At 35.0% G+C, this 21,697-nt stretch overlaps 4 protein-coding genes across 7 annotated transcripts in view; 2 read left to right on the top strand and 2 right to left on the bottom strand.

Moving 5' to 3' along the window:
- Positions 1-4,652, bottom strand: part of LOC145730252 (opioid-binding protein/cell adhesion molecule-like) — a 39,028-nt gene extending 34,376 nt beyond the window's left edge. The window contains exon 1 of the mRNA XM_081981360.1: positions 4,306-4,652. Within this exon, the coding sequence (XP_081837486.1) occupies positions 4,306-4,384 (79 nt within the window). The 5' untranslated portion in view covers positions 4,385-4,652. The remainder of the gene's footprint in view (positions 1-4,305) is intronic.
- A 154-nt stretch (positions 4,653-4,806) lies between these two features.
- On the bottom strand, positions 4,807-7,692 carry LOC145730253 (embryonic polarity protein dorsal-like). 2 transcript variants are annotated; one of them, XM_081981361.1, is made up of 7 exons: positions 7,529-7,692; positions 6,265-6,443; positions 6,036-6,214; positions 5,410-5,979; positions 5,199-5,357; positions 5,099-5,143; positions 4,807-5,045 (listed from the first exon to the last, which is right to left on the bottom strand). In XM_081981361.1, exons 1-7 carry the CDS (start codon positions 7,568-7,570, stop codon positions 4,858-4,860), a joined length of 1,362 nt encoding a protein of 453 aa, XP_081837487.1. In that variant the 5' UTR covers positions 7,571-7,692; the 3' UTR covers positions 4,807-4,857. The 2 variants fall into 2 exon arrangements, with proteins under 2 accessions (XP_081837487.1, XP_081837488.1); XM_081981362.1 differs by having other exon boundaries at positions 5,211-5,357.
- Positions 7,693-8,187: 495 nt separating this feature from the next.
- LOC145730254 (tubulin alpha-3 chain) lies at positions 8,188-13,826 on the top strand. Its single transcript, XM_081981363.1, has 9 exons — positions 8,188-8,344; positions 10,090-10,312; positions 10,875-11,047; positions 12,407-12,535; positions 12,588-12,758; positions 12,813-13,072; positions 13,133-13,266; positions 13,318-13,526; positions 13,578-13,826. The coding sequence occupies exons 1-9, from the start codon at positions 8,342-8,344 to the stop codon at positions 13,626-13,628; spliced, it is 1,353 nt and encodes a 450-aa protein (XP_081837489.1). The 5' UTR covers positions 8,188-8,341; the 3' UTR covers positions 13,629-13,826.
- Positions 13,827-14,711: 885 nt separating this feature from the next.
- LOC145730248 (NADP-dependent malic enzyme-like) lies at positions 14,712-21,615 on the top strand. Of its 3 annotated transcripts, XM_081981355.1 has the most exons (12): positions 14,712-14,911; positions 15,814-15,840; positions 17,326-17,485; positions 19,307-19,465; positions 19,519-19,700; positions 19,755-19,987; positions 20,046-20,206; positions 20,261-20,408; positions 20,462-20,781; positions 20,838-21,008; positions 21,068-21,191; positions 21,243-21,615. In XM_081981355.1, exons 1-12 carry the CDS (start codon positions 14,727-14,729, stop codon positions 21,356-21,358), a joined length of 1,986 nt encoding a protein of 661 aa, XP_081837481.1. In that variant the 5' UTR covers positions 14,712-14,726; the 3' UTR covers positions 21,359-21,615. The 3 variants fall into 3 exon arrangements, with proteins under 3 accessions (XP_081837481.1, XP_081837479.1, XP_081837480.1); XM_081981353.1 differs by lacking the exon at positions 15,814-15,840 and having other exon boundaries at positions 14,770-14,911; positions 17,304-17,485; XM_081981354.1 differs by lacking the exons at positions 14,712-14,911; positions 15,814-15,840 and adding an exon at positions 16,215-16,331 and having other exon boundaries at positions 17,304-17,485.
- Positions 21,616-21,697: the final 82 nt, after the last annotated feature.

Raw genomic sequence — 21,697 nt, 5'->3', positions numbered from 1 at the left:
CTTGTCATAAATTCCAATATGGCCGCACTAATGATTGCTGCTACTGTCAAAATAGTTTTTGTTTGGATTTAATTTGTAGAGTTTTGAATAGTTTTTACTGTATTGAACAAAGTTTTGTGGAGTTGAGGACGTAAGTTAGGTTAGTAGTCACCAGTTGTTTTGCTTTTTTCAATGTTAACAAATAGAGAAATACAATAATTTCTAGGCATTATTTATAGTAGGCGTTGGTTATACACATCCTTGAAACAAGGTAAGCAAAACTGGTAAATGATTCTTATGTTATTACCAAGAACATTCATTCAAAACTATTTTTGTTGCTCTCACAATAAAGAATGCTTTAAAATGTAACTTACATACTTGTGCATGTAGCAAGTACCTAATAAGTTTACTGTACTAGAAAGCACTTGTACTTACCATTGAGTATAGTGTTGGAGTAAAATCATTCCACTTCAAAGTGTTCAACCACTGTTGAGTTAGATCCGGTAAAAAACTGACACGGTTGGGCTTTTTCCTGAATTGCTGTTACAATGTGGCTTGAAAAACTCATGAGCGGCAGCAAACAAAAATAACTTACGCCAATAACCTCAAGTTTTGATTTTAAACCGTAAAAATTCATCAAATCCTCAAAAAACTCAATTTCCACAATACAAACAAACGCAAACTGTCACCACCATTTCCACCATATTGGAATTTTTGACAAGCACCTAGCTTTCTAGTATAGTAGGCGGTGCTAAAACAGAAAATTTTCATCAAGAGTGCCTTGGACATTGATTATTATCCAAACGCGCTTTCGAGCATCATCTGTCAGTTTGTCACATGATCATTCTGTTGCAAATGGAAATAATATCACGTGGTTATTTAACCTAGCAAAGGATTGTTTGAGCAGTTATTTCCGCAAAATTGCAAGACTGAATCTAAATTCGGACACCCTGTAGAAACATTTGAATAAGTGGTTGTACAGGGGGTACAAATCTAGTTGGGGTTATGACAAGAAAAGCTTTTAACACACCCTTGTATTATTTACGTTTTGCGTGTAAAACGAAACAGTTTGATTTGAACTGAAGCCCGGACTGTAAAAATCCTCCATTTTATGATAATTTTTATCAAACTTTTCGGGAAAGTTTGAAATGACTCCGCAGGAATCGTATAAAAGTTTGATCGTAAAAATTTAAATGACTTTTATATCCCCGGGCATGTAGCTTTGAGCTTTACAAATAAGAAACGTAATGGTTTTGTCGAGTCCATTAGTCTCGTTTTCAGATTACCTAAGCAAAATCGGATAAAAATGGTTTAAAGCGCTTCCAAGAATAAAATATTGTTAGTTTTGTGGTTCGATCAGTTTAGGAAAATCGTAAGTTTTTATCGGATGTTTTAATGTTTCCTTTAAAAGCACTAAAAGAACTTTTAGAGCTAGTTTAGCATCCTTCTTCTTCTTCTTCTTCTTCTTCAGCCACTTCCTGTCCACTCCTGGACGTAGGCCTCTTTCATGTTTTTCCATGCCGTCCTGTCCTGTGCCATCTGGAACCACCTATTTCCCGCTTGCTTTTTGATGTCATCAAGCCATCTTGTCTGTGGTCTTCCTGTGCTGCGCTTTGTTTCCCTTGGTCGCCAGTGTGTTAATCTATTTGACCATTTAGTTTGGTCTTGTCGGGCCACATGTCCCACCCATTGCCATTTCAGTTCTGCAATACGTTCTATTATATCTACGACCTTGGTTCTTTCTCGGATTTCTTCGTTTCTCTTTCTATCCCTGAGACTAATACCCAGCATCGCCCGCTCCATCGCTCTTTGCATTATTCTGAGCCGATTTGCGGTTTTTTTGGTCATTGCCATCGTCTCGAGGCCATAGGTCGCCACCGGCATTATACAGGTGTCGAAAACTTTTCTTTTAAGGTTAATAGGGATGGTACCATTTCTAAGTATATGCTTCATTTTTCCGAACGCTGCCCAAGTTAGTCTTATTCTTCGTCTTATCTCCGCCGACTGGTTTTCTTTGCCTATTTTTATTGTGTGTCCCAAATATATATACTCTTCCACGTTTTCCAATTCTATCCCATCTATAAGTATGTGTTCTTCGTTGTTACTTATTATTTTGGTTTTTGAGATGTTCATTTTTAAGCCAACCTTTTTTGAAGCATCATTCAGTTGTTTTACCATGTCACTCAATTCATGTCTGTTATTACTTATCAGGACGATGTCGTCGGCAAATCGGAGATGATTTAGGTAGGACCCGTCGATGTTAATGCCTTTTGTTTCCCACTGTAATGATTTGAAGATGTTCTCTAGCGCCAGGGTAAATAATTTCGGAGATATGGTGTCACCCTGTCGTACTCCCCTATTCACTTTGACTTTATCTGTTTTTAAATCTTCATTTATTTTGACATGAAAAGTGGCATTTTCGTATATATTTTTCAATAAATTTGTATATCTGGAATCTATTCTAGCGTCGTCCATTGCTTGTATAAAGGCCCACGTTTCAATAGAATCGAACGCTTTGTGAAAATCTATAAATGCCAAGTGAAGGGGTACGTTGTATTCGGTTGTTTTTTCTATGAGTGTTCTAATAGATTGTAGGTGGTCTATGGTGCTGAACCCCTTGCGAAACCCCGCTTGCTCCACTGGCTGATATGCGTCCAATTTATTGGTTAGCCTGTTGGTGATAATCTTGGTGAGGAGTTTATACAGATGAGAGAGAAGACTAATTGGTCGATAATTTTCTATATTAGTATTATCTCCTTTTTTAAATAGCAGAATTACTTCTGCGTTTTGCCAGGCGTCCGGAATATTGCCATCTTGCAGACATTTATTTAAAAGAATTTGTAAAGACTTCTCGACGACGGCTCCCCCCATTTTTAACATTTCACATCTGATTTTGTCTTCTCCTGGGCTTTTTCTATTTTTCATTTGCGTAAGGGCAACCTGTATTTCTTGCCTTGATATTTCTGGAACGTTCTCCGATCCTACGTTGCATATAATTGTGTTCGTAGCTCTTGGGTCTGGTCTAATAGACGTATAGAGACAGCTGTAAAACTCTTTAATGTGTTCCGCGATACTTCTGTTGTCCGAAACCATGTTTCCCTGGGGATTTTTCATTTTGGTAATCTTGTGTTTGCCTGAGGATAGTTTTGACCTTAATACCCGCATATTTGCATTGTCCTCTATCGCGTTTTCGATCATCCTGGTGTTATACGTTCGAATGTCTTTTCTTATTTCTTTATGGATTCTTTTATTTAGTTCCTGATAATCTGGTGTGTCTCTGGGAGTTCTTTTTCTTTGTTCCATAAGTTGCAAGGTGTCTGGTTGTATTTTAGAGTTCTTTTCGGTTTTTGACTTCGCGCAAATCTTTTTCGTCGCAATGCAGATGTCAGTAGTGATTTTACGGTTAAGTTCATTTATGTCCATTTTATCCAAAGTTTCGGTTGGTTCTAGTTTCTTTCCCAATTCTTCCTGATATTCTGTCGCTCTTTGTTTAAGTTCTTCGACGGTAGGAAACCTTTCTGCTCGAATGAGTTTGTTTCTTTCGATTTTGAGATTGAAGCTAAGAGATGCTCTTACCAGCCTATGATCGCTGTTCGTGTCAAACCGGTTTAGTACTGAGACGTTTGTGCATATTTTTCTGTTGTTCGAGAGTATAAAATCGATTTCATTTCTGATTTTGCCATCAGGGCTTTTCCACGTCCACTTCCTCTGTTGGGGTTTCTTGAAGAAGGTGTTCAGACAGTATAAGTTTTCCTTACTTAAGTAGTTTATGAGCATATCTCCTCTTTGGTTTCTTACACCCAGACCAAAATTTCCGATGTTGTTTGAGTCGGTTGCGCTCTTCTGGCCGATTTTAGCATTGAAATCACCACTTATTATTTTATAGTGAGTATTGTGTGAGTCCATGGCTTTGGATATATCTTCGAGAAATGTTTCCATCTGTTCGTCATCTGCCTGGCTTGTCGGTGCGTATCCGTGGATGAATTGGATACTGTATCTTTTGTTTAGTTTAAGTATCATGTAAATAACCCTGTCGGAGATCGAGTTTACTTCAGTTATCAAATGTTTTAGTTTCTTGTTAATAAGAAATGCCACTCCGCCTTGGCCTGTGCGTTCGACGGAATTGTTTTGGTGTAGTATGTGGCCCGATTTCAGAATAGTGGTTTTTTCTCCTGGCAGCCGTGTTTAGCATCCTACAGCTCCGTATCTATAAACGTCTTTTTGAAATATTTTTTAAGTTAAGTTTTTACGTTTTGATTCTCCTCAAAAATAAGCTTCAGAAAGAGAAGAGAAAAATAATAATATAAATATACATTTTTCTCTTACCTGCATTTAATATGGCATAACACCCATTGGTGATCACCAAATAAACAAAAACAGCAACAATCACAATTACTCGATCCATGGCTAGTTCATTATTGTTAATCTCTGACTTTTATATCACAGCACGTAATTATTCTGACCACATTAAGCTTTGACCGCCACCGTCAAAAGTTGGCGCCAAAAAATTAGTTGGGGACGACAATCCGCACGTGTTTCCGAGGGTGAAATGTTGAAAACACGCGCCGGACCAACCCTCTCTTTCACCATCGGCTGTTCGCGGAAATCTGAACCGTTTCTCGCTGTATATCTATATACATGCAGACGATCGGCGTAGAACTACACTAAACTTCTGAAACACTTGCCATCTTGCTCATTTTGCGGCAATTTTCTATTTGACTATCGTCGATTTCCCCATTTATTACTACTGCTATGAGGGCGACGAGAAAACGTCAGAGAGAGAGAGTTACTCCAGAATATCAGTTATCACATTGTGAAAATCAACCATGAGTATCACTATAAATTTATTTAACAAATTTGTCAGTCAAAAATGATGATTTAATGAAAATCCATTAAACCATCAAATACATCTACATTATTAATCAACATATTAGAACTAATATCAAGTAAATCTACTAGAAGGTTCTGATTGGTTGTGGGTGGATGATTTTCTTTATTATTTTCATTGGCATTCAGCCAGTTAGTACCTGGTTTTGACAACTCCACGTTTAAATTCCAGTCTTGTCCTAAACAGCAATAACAATGTAAGTTTGCAAAAAGTAAATACTAAAGAAGCAACCTTTATTGGAATTTCCGGATGGTCCGGGATTTAAGTCGTTCAAATCTGCAAAAAAAAAAATTTGTATTTGGTCTAGTAAAAATTGCCAACCAAAACTTACTTTGATTATTACTGTCATGGCCTGCAGGTGGTATATTTAGTATCGTAGGATATAAGTCACAGTAGTTTTCATTGACTGAACTGTCAAAATTAAAATTCAAGTTTTTATCGCAGTTTTCTTTGAATAAATACATTTCAAAAATGTTATTCATACGTTTTCCTAAAAATCGTAACTGTAGATAAGAGAATCAAAGTAATACCAAACAACTTACTTTCCGGTTCCGATACTTTTTCCAAAATTGTTCTTGCCGATTCGTCAAAATCAAAATTTTTTCTTTTGCCTTGGGTCATACCTGGATTTGTGATAGGAATGTACTCAAAAGGAATTGGACTTCCTACAGATCCATCCGAAGGTCTGAACAACTGCAAATAAACCTTTACAGGCTCCCTAATATACTGGTCACGATATGGTGGCGTCTTAAACGAAATTCCAGCTTGTTTATGAACATTTGATGAGTTAAATATCCCTTCGGCTTCCCAAATCCGTTGACCTTCGTCATCTTCTTCAAAAAATAGTACTTTTACGTCTTTTTTGTCAACTTTTTCGCAAAACAGTAGGATTTTTTCTCCTCCATCTACTCGACCAACACAAGCACTTAATTCGGTTATCGTTAAGACCATTAAGGAATTTTTGGCAGCAATTACATCGCTAACCACCGGTTTAAGAGGGGTTGTGACTGTTGTTCCATCCACTTGCTGCCTTATAAAGGCTTGAAAACACAGTCGTATTGAATTAAAATTAGATGTGTTAAGGTTAATAACACGACTGTCTGTGAATCCATCTAGAAAGTAATGTAAATGCAGTTTTCATATTTTTGTGTAACAGCAAAAAACGTACTCCTAAAAGGATCAACTCTAACACGTTGTCGTTCAGCCAGAGATTCCAAAACATCGTTTTTTCTCACGCATTGAATTTTGACTTTGTTCAAGACAAATCTCATATTATTTTTGGCAGTGACGGTAACAGTGCACACGCCATTTTTGCAATTTGATCCCACTAACTTGTGCGGGTGCTCCCTATACGTTTATCTTGGCAAAATTGTGTTTCAATTTGACAGTTGACTTACAGATAGGGTGCATCTTTGGTGATGCAAGAAACCACCAACAAAATATCGCCTTGGTAACCGCAAATTTCAATTTCCGGAAAGGTACGATTTTTTGTAGTGCTGGATTTACCCAAGATCACACCACCGGTGTTTTCGCATTGATAACGGAATCTGGCTGTTGGATGTGGTTGCTCAATTATCTAATAACAAACTACTGTTTAGTTACGGTTTTTGCTTACAAAATGAACAGTAAAGTAATGCATTGTGTTGGAGTCACCAAAATGTCACAAAAATATTCCCAATAAGAACGAGCAAAAAAGTTATATTTTCAATTATTTCCATCGACTTTTTGGCTTTCTTGGGTCCCAAATAGTGGAAAACGGACATTGACAGCTCTCGGAAAATCGCACTTTTTGAGTTTTTGCAAAAATTTGCACCATATTCTAGCAGTGAGCAGAAATTTCCGGTGTTTTTGTCAATGTGAGGTTCTAGGATGGTTAGAGGCCCTCAAAAGAAGACAACCCATAATTTGGGTTTGGGTTAGATTTCCTAATCCATAATCTACTTAAATTAGGCCATTTTACGCCAATTTTTACCTATTTCGAAGATTTTTTCGATTTTTGTAGGATCTTTAAGAAGATCCATATTATATAGAAAGGAATTGTTCGAAATTTAGCTAAAAACTACTATTAGATAAACTATTCTTAAATTTTCATGAACTATTAGTTTACATCAACAAAAGGAGAAATAAGAAATAGGAATAATATAAAGAAATTGGTCCACAAAACAACTAATAATACTACATTTACAGGCAATATACCTATTAAGTTGCTGCACTTAAAAATATTGCCAATAGTCCGCTTTTTGACTTAAATCAAAACTTTGCAATTTCCCTGTAGATTTTACGTTTGATGAGTGTTATTCATTAACCTGTATTGGTTTTACCCTTGCGAAATTGGCAACATCGCAATTTGTTAAGTTTTTAGCTGATATTACGATAGTTTTTGATATTCTAGCCAAGAAGATAAATAAGAGAATTGGTCTAAAATGGACTAATTTAAGTAGGTTGTAGGTTAGGCAACCCAACCAAAATCCTGGGTTAGCTTCTTTAAAGGAATTCTAACCCTTCTAGCACCTCACATTTTGGCAAAAAAGTATCATTTTCCGATTTTCCTAGCCTCTTCCCACTATTTGAGACCCAAGGAATCCAAAAAAACACTTTTAGTCGATGGGACCAAATATAACCCATATTTTGTTACGTAGTGTAATAAATAAAAACTGTTACCTTAATATATGCTTGGGTAGGAATTCTATTATTATTGGACATATCGTAAAGTATTGTGTACTATTTGACTAGCAGACACTAACACAATTTAAACACTGATGAGACTGTGACTAAAGGGCTAAATAGCAGTTAAAGCCTGTAAAAGTATTTACGTTGGTATTTCAGTCCTGCTGTATAATGTTATCACCTAAAATCAGGTTTGGACTGGTAAAAAAATGTTTGAACTCATTTCCATTCGTCTTTATTGAAACTGAAAATTAGTCTTGCTTTAAAAAACACAAACATTTAAATTAATTAAAAAACCAAATCGAATTGTAATTAATATAATTCATCATTATGTTACTACATCAGAAACAATTTCATTCTCTAAACTAAAAAATGTTTTATTGCCAAGAAAACTTTTTCGTATTTCCTGTAACTTATGCAAAATATTCTTAAACATGAGTAAAAGTGCGTTGAACTGCGATCGAATTTATTGTTTGATCGATATAACAACTTTGTGGAAGTTGGAAACGCTTACGAAATTTACCAATTTTAAAATAATTTACACAAAATCATCAAACTTGACTTTTCTGAGACTTTTTTCCTACAAATTCACACTTTTACTTTTGTTATCTTGTAGGGTTGGACACCCTTTAAAAAGTAAGAAAGGTGCGCATTTGCGCAATTCCTGTAACTGTTAATATAGGAAAAGGGAACGAGTGGAGGTATGCCAAGTCGAGTAAACCATTAAACCACTCCTTCTGCTCTTCAGTGGTGTAGTAACCATTGTCTGATTCGTATCGCGTACTCAGTCCTGCAAAAACCGACAAAATGGTAAGTTGGGTTTTCTCTTTTTTTATAAATTTGGTTATGATTAATATTTGTAATGCCACTAACATTCCTTTCAGAAAGTATAATAATAGGGAGATATTTTTAAAAAATCTAAATTTGAATTTAAGTCCATAGTACTTTTGTAAATATTATTGTAATTAAGATATGCTATACAGATACTAAGTCAGTTTTAATGTTTTAATTTTTAAAAATAAATAAATCTGTGCGCCTCTGTGTCTTAGAAAAACTTTTGAACAAAATTAATTTAGAAATGCCAGTACAGGGTAACCCTGTGCAATTTGACAAAAAAATCTAATTCTGAAATTCTTTTTTTTTTCATAGAAAAATGAACTTAAATCAATAATTTAAATTTTGTAGTTTTGAAAATAATTTTAATTGACCAAATAAACCTACTTTTTAGTTTAGAAACGCATATGCTTAGTAATTTTAAAAACCTACTACAAAAGACATTAACCTTGTTACGCAGAACTAACGTATGAATAATCTTAGTAATTAATCCATTTTAGGCCGATATATGTATAAGACAATTTCATAAAACCTAAAGTTTTAACCATTTACAGTGCTTATTTGCTTATTATCCATAAATTTGGAACGGTTCAAGAACCGAATAAGTTTCGTCCATGTAAACAGCTATAAAGCGTATCGTTCCAAAGAATAAATATTATTAACTTCTCTATTAAAAGTTGAAATAATATCTTCCATATGTATACAATTAATTTACTTACTTACAGAAACCAGAGCAAACTTTATGATCCGATTTTGTATACATTATCATCAGTGTGTTCTAAATTAAGGAGGATTACAGAAAGTCAGTAAGATCAGTCAGGCAATCTAAGAAAAATTCGAAACAATAAGCCATTAAGTGACTTTATTGTTTTTATAGGACATTAACCGTAATTGTAACATAATTTCCGCGTCGTTCAACTGGAAAATAAATACATATCAAGCCTTACCTTTCATTTTCAATTTGATATGAAGCCATAATTTGATCTTTAGCAATTTAGCCTGGGATGGGCTCAAGTACGGTTCAATTAAGTTTATACAATAACAGTTTGTTTGTAAAAAGTATCTAATTTTTCTTCATTATAGAATGTCTGGAATACTCGGGAACCAATATTATTTAATAAAAAAAAAAAGAACATTTTCCGGTACCAGTCTCCATTATTATGGTGGAACTATTAAATGATTTATAGGAATGTATTGTATTCTATGGCAAGTGAATTCGGGTTTTATCGACCCTTTCCTGCACAAAGGGCTCGTATAATTTCAAATTAAAATTTTATTGATACTCTATTGCCATGGTTTTCTACTTTAATATCTTTAACTCATTTTTGCAATTTGTTTATTAATATATCCACAAATTTAAACCTTTCCGTAATTTTTCTAGTACATCACAGTCACGAAACGTTGCGTGATTTAAACAATACCATAAAAAAGTATTAAAATATTTTTGTAGGAAAAAAAGTTTCAATTTTCTTAATTAAACTACATTAAAAGGTCGGTCACTTGGTACGCTTTTGCTCGTTTAAATTAATGTCGTATCCAAGTGGCGATATCTAAAAGTAGTACTTATACGGTACAATGACTTCTTCCCAGAGGATGGTTATTTATATAATTTGCACCATCATCGAGAGTCATCATCGGTTCAGAATTTGCAATTTCTCACCACTGCACATTGTTGCACTGTTTTTGTTCTTGTTGAAGTTGCATTTTTTTTTGTTTTCTAGAGGGAATGTATATCCGTCCACATTGGCCAGGCTGGAGTTCAGATTGGCAACGCCTGTTGGGAATTGTACTGCCTAGAACATGGTATCCAACCAGATGGTCAAATGCCATCCGATAAGACTATTGGAGGTGGTGATGATAGTTTTAATACGTTTTTTTCGGAAACAGGAGCTGGAAAACACGTACCCAGAGCTGTTTTCGTCGATTTGGAACCTACAGTAGTAGGTTAGTAACTGGTAGGAAAAAAACACTACAAATCACAGATTGTTGGTAATATAAGTGCTGACACGTGGTCGATTGGGTGTAAGTGGAAGCCAATACAGTTTTCTATGTGATTGAACAAATCTTCCGTATTATACTCGTAAAACCGTTAAAGCACTCAACAAATAGCTCCGCTTTGTCACGCGACGGTTAATTTAAATAATGACTCACTTCTACTGAAAAACCATACCTAAAAGTCTTGAGTAACTAATTTAGACCTGATTATTGAAAAGCACAGTCCTCGTTCTTGTTATCTGAAACAAAAAAGCGACGATGATGGATTAAGATGAAGAGAGTCGAACCGGTAATCTGCGCTACAATTTGCAGTAAATGAAGCAATAATTGCTTTGTGTTAGTTTGCGATACCCACATTTTTTTAAGAACGATTGGGTTAATACTCGCTTTCCGCCATTTTGGAGTATTATGCTTGTCTAATTTAATGACGATTTTCATTGGTATGTTCAATGACATTTGACAGACGAGAGTAAACATGGTTTCTTCTGATTTATTTTGATTAAAATTTCAGATGAAGTTCGAACTGGAACTTATCGGCAGTTGTTCCATCCCGAACAACTAATTACCGGGAAAGAAGATGCTGCAAACAACTACGCTCGCGGACATTACACCATCGGCAAAGAAATTGTCGATGTGGTCTTGGACCGAATCAGAAAATTAGCAGATCAATGTACCGGATTACAGGTAAGTTGCGGTTTTAGCAATAAAATAAAATGTTATCAAGCCCTTTCACTGCATTTCCTGTTCCGGTTAAATAATTTTAATGCCGTTTAGTCATTTAACCAACGAGTGTATTAATGAAAGCGATTAATAATCGAAATGGTTAAATTAAATTGAGATTATTAATCGCTCATTAAGAAAAGAGTTGGTTACATTTTTCCGTCGACTGTAGTTAATAATAAATGTTTATTATTCTAAACAGTTTAAAAAAAACTAATTGTCAGTTGTATAGGCAATACGGCAAACCGAAATCATAGGCACCCTTGACAATGACAGTGACAGTTGGTTCTGTCTAATATTCGTCTATTTCTCTCTGTTTAATACAAATAAAGTAGAATGGAACTATACTATGAGACCTATTTGGTTGCCTTTGATAAAATCGTGCATTAAAATAAAACAATTCAAAAATTATGCATTAAATGGGACTCATTAATGAACGATTTTGTATCCGTTCTCGTCCATTAAAAAAGCTGTTAATACGTGGTCGACGGAAAAGGCATTAATTACGTTTTTACAGCACATTAGGCAACACCGACCACATAATGGCCGCGTTTAGTTTGACAGTGACGCCATTTTTACTCAACCAAATATTTCAACTGTCAACCTCGGTGGGTAGTTTGTGATTGGTCAGCAGCAAGCTGAAAGTTGCTTTTTCGATCAATAACAGATTGAGTTTCTGACACTTGCAGCTGAAAATTAAAAATCCATTCTTGATGTGCTGGTATTAAAGTGTGGGTTGTACGTAATACTTGTTTAAAGCGACAAGAAGAATTTATTATCGCCGTTGTCGTACCTCTCGCCAGCTTCTTTTGTTATTAATTATTATGCAAACCATGCACAATCTCCTCTAGTGTGCATCGACATAAATGGCCAACTGAATAGCGCGTATATTTCATAAAAACGATTTTTTTCCTACTTGGGACCGTGTCTGTGGAAATTGTAATCCGTGTGTAGGTTAAGATAATACGAAACAACACCCCGGTAATAAAGGACACGGATTTACTTTAATATTCCCATTTATTCTCTTAACGTCATAAAACTTTTCTGTGATGCATTAATAAAACAAAATTAATAGTACTTCCTTTCAGGATTATAAAAGTCTATCTAAATGACCATCTTCAATGCATATCCTATCTGCAATCTCGTTAAATTGCATAGTGAAAGCCTCATATTATAAATCGATATCAGAATAATATAATCCTTATTAAATAGGGGTAACGGAATTTTTAATGTAATTACCTCGGTCATAATGGACTTTTTTGCACAAATAATAACGGTGTTGGTAACTAATTTTTTTTAACACTAAAATATATACAATTTCAGGGATTTTTAGTTTTCCATTCATTTGGCGGTGGTACCGGTTCGGGCTTTACCAGTTTGTTGATGGAAAGATTGAGCGTGGACTACGGAAAAAAGTCAAAATTGGAGTTTTCCATTTATCCTGCACCTCAGGTACTTCATTGTGTTGTTTGTCAAGTTTCTGGGATAAACTTGGTTGTTACAGGTTTCTACCGCGGTGGTGGAACCGTACAATTCAATTTTAACTACTCACACCACTTTAGAACATTCGGATTGCGCTTTTATGGTCGACAATGAGGCTATTTACGATATTTGCAGGAGAAACTTGGATATTGAAAGACCGACCTATACGAACTTGAACAGACTAATTGGACAGGTACCCTACGAAATTAAATGTTAGGAAAATGGTAACGTTTTAAAATTTAACCAGATTGTGTCATCGATAACGGCTTCACTGCGTTTTGACGGTGCCTTAAACGTAGACTTGACCGAGTTCCAAACAAACTTGGTACCCTATCCACGAATTCACTTTCCTTTAGCCACCTACGCTCCCGTCATTTCAGCCGAAAAGGCCTATCACGAACAATTAACAGTGGCTGAAATTACCAACGCATGTTTTGAACCAGCCAATCAGATGGTAAAATGTGATCCACGACACGGCAAATACATGGCCTGCTGCATGTTATACCGGTTGGTCAAAACCAGTTTGGTTGTCAGATCTTTGTTTTTTATATTAGTTTGTTGTGTCAGAGGTGACGTGGTACCAAAAGACGTAAACGCCGCCATCGCCACAATTAAAACCAAACGCAGCATTCAGTTTGTTGATTGGTGTCCGACAGGTTTCAAAGTCGGTATCAACTATCAACCACCCACTGTCGTGCCAGGTTTGTCCAATTTTTTAACCTGGCAGTTTGATTGAAACTAGTCGATTTCAGGGGGTGATTTGGCCAAAGTGCAAAGGGCTGTTTGTATGCTGTCAAATACGACAGCGATCGCGGAAGCCTGGGCCCGTTTGGACCATAAATTTGACTTGATGTACGCCAAAAGAGCTTTCGTTCACTGGTACGTGGGGGAAGGAATGGAAGAAGGTGAATTTTCAGAGGCTCGAGAAGATTTAGCCGCTTTGGAAAAGGATTACGAGGAGGTAATTTTTGTTTTCAAATTTATTTTAAAAAATAACTTATTTTGCTAATAGGTTGCAGTGGATTCCATCGAGGGTGAAGCTGATGAAGGAGATGAATATTAAATTCTTAATAACTGTATTTTCCAGAAGAATATTTTTAAGGAGCAATAATAGCACTTTATTTATTTACTTAAAGCTTTTAATAACTCTCTAAAATGAATAATTTATACTAGTTAATAAGTACTAACTCATCCAATGCTTTAATAGATATCTAATATAAGTTTTTGTCACGTCCTTTATTAAAAAATTTTGCGTTTTGAATTTGTCGTTTTTTGTGTCACGTGACATTTTATTTCATATTAAAAAAGCAGTCACCTGACACATTTATTTATGGAGCGTTTCTACACTGTATTCCGCTTTAATGTTAAGGCTACCAATTGTTAATTTTGACAATTCTAATAGTATGTAATCACACCCTCCTCGTGCCTCAAAATGACGTAAATTATTAATTTATTTCAAGCCAACCTACCTATATTTCGATTTATTGATTCAAAGTGGAAAACCACCTCGAATTCCAGGCAATAGCCACTCAAACTGTAAGCTAAAAACTTATTTACTATTAGTAAACCAACTTTTATAGATGTTAATTGGCTGAAAATGGGTAGTATGGCAAGCATAGCAACAATTTGTATGGATAAAACTTTTGATAAGAACCGGCAAAATCCTTCGCAATCTGAAATACGGTAAGACCAACTTACATAATCTATAATTTTTAGAAATTTGTTTAAAAAAAATTATATCACACATGGCGTTTTATAAACTCGATAGCCAGCAATAAGGAGTGTGATCGTAAGGAGAAATACCACTTCATTGCATTTATCAAAACGTGATTTCACTTTTATTGATAGTGATAATTGAAATGCATTTGATGGGTAGAATTATTTACTGTTTTATTACAGAGTTGGCCAATTTTCTACTTATCAACTTTTAAATCAGAAACAGTTTTCTATAATATCGTATATTCTACTATTATTACTGAGATATAAATAACTGAAATCACCCTGATTTGACTAGAACAATCTTATAGCATTAACGATACAGAATATAGTGGTTGCATAAATATCGATGCAAATGTTTTTGATTTTGAAACGTTCTAATTCGTACTTGATAACGCGGTTTTTTTAATAACCTTCTTATTCGCTTATCGTTTAGCCCAAAGACATGATCGCAAAATCGGGTATAAATTCCAGTAAACTGCTCAAATATGTCTACAATTACTTGAATAATTGCGAACGGCTAATTAACCGTCACAGTGATAAATCGGTTAGAAAAATGAGTACCAGGATTTTCAAACACGCCACCACCACATCATACGGTGTCGAAACCAGTGAAAATGCATCCTACACGTAAGTTTTAATCTTTGTTTTCTCTGTCAATCACACTTAGTGGGAAACAACCACAAATTTTGGAAATATTAGTTACAAATATCATCCAGACAGATAAAGGAAATGCGTGAATAACAACAAACCAGTGTAACCAACAGATAAGAAACAGTAAATTCGGATATTATTGTGAATGAGCGGATATGTAGACTAATCCATTATACAGAATGAGATGATTTTGGTTTTGGGGTATGAATAACAATGTGTGACAAGTTTAAATAACAAAATTTGTTATTTTATTATCCTTACCCCAAAAAACATTGATTAACGTTTAGCAAATTATCGGAAAAAAATAAATAAATAATTTCATCATCAATTCTTTTGTAATGTTACTGAAGTGGGCACTCCTTTCTTCATTTCTTCAATTTTACGCAAGATCGTAATAAAACGCTACTTCCTTGGTTACATATGGGTTGCGGTCTAGTAATTGGCAGGAAAATTCACCAAATGTTCACTTTGTGCCTGGTTAGTGCGGTGGCTTGTAGTCTGTAGTTTTTAATTTTTTGCAACTCAAATACGATGGGAAATACGGCAAATGTTACTACAGAAGGTCGTTCCGGAGTGAAATGCAAAAAAAATCCAGGGAAACATCGACAGTGAGTTAATTTTCTCGAATTTTTGGTTACTATAACTTTTATTGTTAGGGTGTTTCTTTTAAGCAACTTTACTGATAAAAAATCAATTACTACCACTTGCATAAGCACTTATACACTTGACACGCGTCTAATTTCTAATTGTAATCAAGATACTTCAAAACTTTTTAATTTTCTTTTTTTTTTAAACGTTCGTTTTAACGTTATGCAGACTTTTGCCAAACGTTTAACTTCCTGTCAAATTTAAGTCATTGTGACGTCATATCCGCCTAGATGTATGCATAGAGCGTCAAAACGAATGTGTCTGGGTCACCGCCTACTATACTAGAAAGTCTAGAAAGTGCTTGTCAAAAATTCCAATATGGCGGAAATAATGGTGACAGTTTGCGTTTGTTTGTATTGTGGAAATTGAGTTTTTGCACACACACAACTTGCAATAAACTACACGAAATAATAAAAAAAAAACATATTTCTTACTACATCTGCATACGTTTGTGTATAAAACGAAAACCGCTAACGCCGCCATTAAAAGTGACATTTTAGGCTTTCTAGTATAGAGGGCAGGGCGGTATGAGTTTATCTAAAAAAGTTTTTGTTTTTTAAGTGTTGGTCATATGACCACTTTATGCGTAGCCTGATTGGTGGACATTAACCTTACGTAAATCTGTCAAAGTCATACATATAAATATTTCAATTTTGACGTTAATCATCGTCTACCAAATTATAAAAGTCCTATCAAGGATACTGTGCAAGATGCGTCCCACTTTCTTAAAACTGAGAAGCTTAAGAAGGTAAATACGCTTTTATGTATAAATTGGATATAACCAAAGAACCTTCTAGCTCTTAACAGTTGATTGGTGTAGACAGGACATCAAAAGTTTTCGATAAGAATATAATTTACCTTGTCTATATTATAGATTAATAGATGTTATTTTCTACTCGTGTGATTTCACTCACTCGATTATTTGATTCAGGAACAGTTTACTCGTGTGGAAAAATTTGATTTTATCTGCAAATCAACATTTCGCTTTAGCAACATTACGTTTGCAATTATCCATAAAGATAATAACGGGTGTTCAATAACTGTTATATCCAGGTCGCCTATGGATGGCAATTGTCACAAAAAGCGTATGTCTTAGATAACATTGCAAACAACATTGACAGCTGTCAATCTGTCTGTTTGATTTCAAACCATATACGAACTTATCAACGGCCCAGTTAGCCAACTACGACCATAACAATTAAGCTTTTTTGACGTCACGATGACGTAATTTGGGAAAACCATAATTTGACCAACTGTCAAATTACGTCAGTGTGACGTCAAAATCGCTCTGCTCTCTCCATGGAGTTTGAAAACGAATGCGGCCTTTATAACACATCCGCCAATCAGATATAGTTTGTGTACATACAGGATGTTCCAAGTATGAGAAATTCTAGAATTGTGCGCTGTTCATTTAAATTTTTTCCTTCACTAGGTAATCTAGAGTTTGTAGAAAAACATTTTGTGTTATTATAAACACTTTAAAACGCTGAAAGAAGGACGCCAAGCGTCCCGACGCCTCTTTCGACATTATCCACACCAAAATTTCCCCTCTCCATCCTAAAAACACGCACGCGTCGATATCGAGCAGTATATAATAGCAGGAAAAATTTCCTGCCATCGCGTAATACTTTTTGCTATTAGTCAACGATACATAATCGAGTCCTGCAAGGTTTGCGGGCTATACACATACGTTTTTATACCGGTTGTTTGGTATTTTTAGCTGTATAGTGACCACCAAAGAGTCACAACAAAGAGAAACGTGTCAGTGCGTTACAGAACGGTGTCCATCGTCAGGAAATCGCCATGGAAAAGGACAGACTGGGACAGTGGGGTAATGGGGACAGCGTCGTTCCAGGCAAGGAAAGCGGTCTGGATCGTTTAAAGCATCCTGGATTAAATAAGGTATATTTTTTTTGTGAAAATTAATATACGTTCTGGGTATGGATAATTATACACACACCACAAGCTTTAATTGAAATCATTAAAATTAAGTGCAAATGTTTAAACCTTCAACTGACCTTTACTACAAATTTAATATTAATATAGCTGAGTAAATAAATTTTCATATTCATCACTGTTCTACTTCAGTCACCATTCATACAGTACTATTTCAAAGAAAAAAGCGCAAGTACCATATTGTAAAATTTCATATTTAAGTGTTGACGTCATAAATAGTCCACAAAAAACCCAACAATGTGAAAGGTGGACTATACAGTCGGAAATACGTAATGTGTGCGGTACCACTTGACCTTAACAGGTTAAAAAATCTTTCACCACTTTTTACTTCAGTTTCTTTTATTTCATGATTATTACAATAATTTGTGCATGTCAGTAAAGTATTAATTAGAAACAGTAAGAAATTAATATCTGGAAATTGATATCAATGGAAGTCAACGCTATACAACGTTCCATCAATCCATCAATTTGTCCGATTAAAAAACATTAACTACTAACTACTATTTTCTTTCACATTTGATTATCGCATTTATGGTGAACTTTATTTCATTATGCGTAAATAATCCATGGTTTTTAACCTTGCACTTGAGTATAAAAAGTAAGTCTGGAATGTATTAGTTGCACTGATAACAATGCAATTCCATTCTAAATATAGTTAACTATTATACATTTGAACTGTAATAGTAACTAACCAGGGTGTAATAAGCTATATTCACACCTCACACATTGTTTTTACCATAAATCTTTATAGTTTATTTAACTTACAATTTGGAACATTGAACCTAAACAATGTCATAATTTTAATAAATTCATTGCATACGCAATTTTGCGTTGGTAAACGTTATTATAATGTTTAAACTCGTAAACAAAAAAATATTTTTATCGTTAACCTATACAGAATGACTTTATTTTAAATAATTTAAGGTTTTAGCAACATTCATAAATATCCAATTGGTTTATTTACTTCTTTTCATATCAGAATTTTTTTTAAATTCGATCTTTGGAACTAGGATATGACCAATGAACTTTGCTTTTTGTTCACTGACTTGATTTGAAACAATAACTTCTTAAGGTAACAAATAAAATGATTCACACGAGTCACCTTGACTGAGAGTATGCACTTACCTATTACCTAATAGAATGTTTATTTTCTTATTAAGATGATTAGATTGAGACCAATTTTCTAATTAAGATAACAATCCTCAGCCCCAACAAGTATTAGTTTAGCTTTAATCATTCTTTCGCCCATTAGCAACTAGTTCTAAATCATCAAAATCAAGGGTAATGTTAACAGTTGAAATAAAACTAGTTTAAACAAGAAGGTTAATGAATGTACCAGTATTGTATTGTCGAACCTATTTTTCTGACTTTCTACTATACTACAGTAAACATGCACCAAAATATCGTGAATCAATTGAAATTCAAGATTAACATAGCACTTAACTGCAATTGAATTAATCAGATAGGTAATGTGTTATACAATAACGATTTGTTCTGACACAAAATGCTAAAATTGCGTGAACTCTCGCTATTTCTTGTTATATCGATTGACCGAATAACATAATAAAATAGTAGGGAAAGCCTTATTTCCCTTTAGTCGTGTTTTGAATAGATGACAGACCACTGGTGGGATTTAGTGCCCAAGGTGGGACTACAAGTGCCCATAGCTGAAAATCTTGGGGATATGTTGGGCAGGGTCAGTTTTTGCACGATCCCCAATTTTACAACCACAACTATTTTTATTTTAAATGAATAAAACTTTTTCAGGGTATGGCTTTCACGTTTGAAGAACGACAAGCATTAGGCATACACGGATTATTACCACCTCGTGTTAAGACTCAAGAAGAACAAATCCAACATTGCAAACTTTGCCTGGATCGTTTGGACGATCCTCTTAACAAATACCTGTTTCTTATGGGCCTGCTGGTAACCTACCAGCACAAATTAAACTGTTATTTTAAGCAAATTGGTATTTGCAGGACCGTAACGAGAAATTGTTCTACAAATTTGCCCGAGAATACGTACACGACATTATGCCCATAGTCTACACGCCCATAGTGGGTTTGGCTTGCCAAAACTTTGGTCTAGTATTCAGAAGGCCCAGAGGACTGTTTATAACAATTTACGATAAAGGTCATGTCTATGAGGTTATTAAGAATTGGTAACTTAAACTGCTTAATAAGTTATCATGAAATTAAAACTTGGTGATTTTTAGGCCAGAATCTGATGTCAGAGTGATTGTAGTCACGGATGGTGAACGAATCTTAGGTCTAGGAGATTTGGGTGCTTGCGGTATGGGAATTCCTGTTGGAAAACTTTCTTTGTACACTGCCTTAGCTGGTATTAAACCTCATCAGTGTCTGCCTATTACCATTGATGTGGGAACTAATAACGAAACATTTTTGAATGATCCTCTTTATATTGGTTTAAAGCAGAAACGTGTTAGAGGTAAATCTCACACAAGTTTATACACAAAGTTATTGAATTTTACTATATTTACTACTAGGAGAGGAATATGATAATTTCATTGACGAATTCATGCAAGCTGTAGTGAGACGTTTCGGACAAAACTGCCTTATTCAATTTGAAGATTTCGGTAACGCGAATGCTTTCAGACTTCTTGAAAAGTACAGAAACTCCTACTGCACATTCAACGATGATATTCAAGTATGCCATACATTTTTTGGTCCGTTAGATTTTTCGAAAAATACGTTTTACTAGGGAACTGCTAGCGTAGCCGTTGCTGGTCTTTTAGCATCTCTCAGGGTGACCAAAAAACGACTGAGCGACAACGTTTTGGTTTTCCAAGGAGCTGGAGAGGCTAACTTGGGTATCGCACACTTGTGCGTTATGGCGATGACTTCTGAAGGTTTGTTTAACCAAAATAATTAGAAGACTGTGACATGCAATTTAATGATTTAGGTACGAGCGAAGAAGAAGCCCGCAGTAAAATCTGGATGGTGGACTCTAAAGGGCTGATTGTAAAAAATCGTCCTGAAGGAGGTATCAACGAGCACAAAGCACCTTACGCTCAAAATCACGCCCCCGTTAAAACTCTCACCGAAGTGGTGAAAGAGATTAAACCCTCCATCTTAGTGGGTGCGGCCGCTATAGGCGGCGCCTTCACCGAAGAAATATTAAGAGAAATGGGCGCAAACAACAAACAACCCGTTATATTTGCTTTGAGCAATCCCACTCATAAGGCTGAATGTACTGCTGAACAAGCTTACAAAGCTACTAACGTAAATACTCTTTGCAATCTACTTGCTTTTATATTTAATGTAACTTCGTTGAACAGGGAACTTGTGTATTTGCCAGTGGAAGTCCTTTCGACCCCGTGACTATAAATGGAAAAACCTACAAACCAGGACAGGGCAATAATGCCTACATTTTTCCAGGGGTTGGTTTGGGAGTTATGTGCGCCGGAATTAAGAATATAGGAGAAGACCATTTCTTAATGGCCGCTGAAGTAAGTTAATTTTTAGTTTCAGTGTAAATTAGATTTAAACATCATTGTTATTTATCTAGGCTTTAGCTGAAATGGTAACTGATGAAGATTTAGACGTAGGAAGTATCTACCCTTCTCTGTCTAGAATTACTGAGTGTTCAGTGAAAATTGCTACCAAACTGGTGGAGTATGCATACAAAAAAGGTTTGCCTCAATATTTTGGATAAACTTTGATTTAAAATAAAACATTTTCAGGAAATGCTTCAGTATTTCCAGAACCTGAGAATAAAGAAGCGTTCGTACGTGCCCAAATGTACAACACTGACTACGTTCCAGCAATACCTAGCATATATTCGTATCCAAAATTGTAATAATCAATTGACTAATGCTTTTCTAGTATCTATTCTGTATTTATACTGTGTTTCACTTTTCTTAGTTAATGGGCTGTGCCTCAAAATGCTGGTACTCTATCTGTGGTTTTAAATACAAAATTTTTAGTTTTAAATCTAGGTTCCGTATTTCTGACCAATAATAACTTAACATTTTTGTATTGGTGATAATATTCTGTATGTTACCATAGGTTAATGATACATAAAAAAAGCAATTATTAAATATCAATGTCGTTTTATGTCTTTTACTATTATTACCCTTTCTAGTTTTGAAGAAACTATTTTTTGAACTGTAATTGTGTATAACAATTACAAAGATCG

This window comes from Ips typographus, linkage group LG6 (genome assembly GCF_016097725.1).
Source record: "Ips typographus isolate SLU linkage group LG6, UJ_Ityp_2.0, whole genome shotgun sequence".
Lineage (NCBI taxonomy): Eukaryota > Metazoa > Arthropoda > Insecta > Coleoptera > Curculionidae > Ips > Ips typographus.
This window is presented reverse-complemented; position numbering and strand designations above follow the sequence as displayed.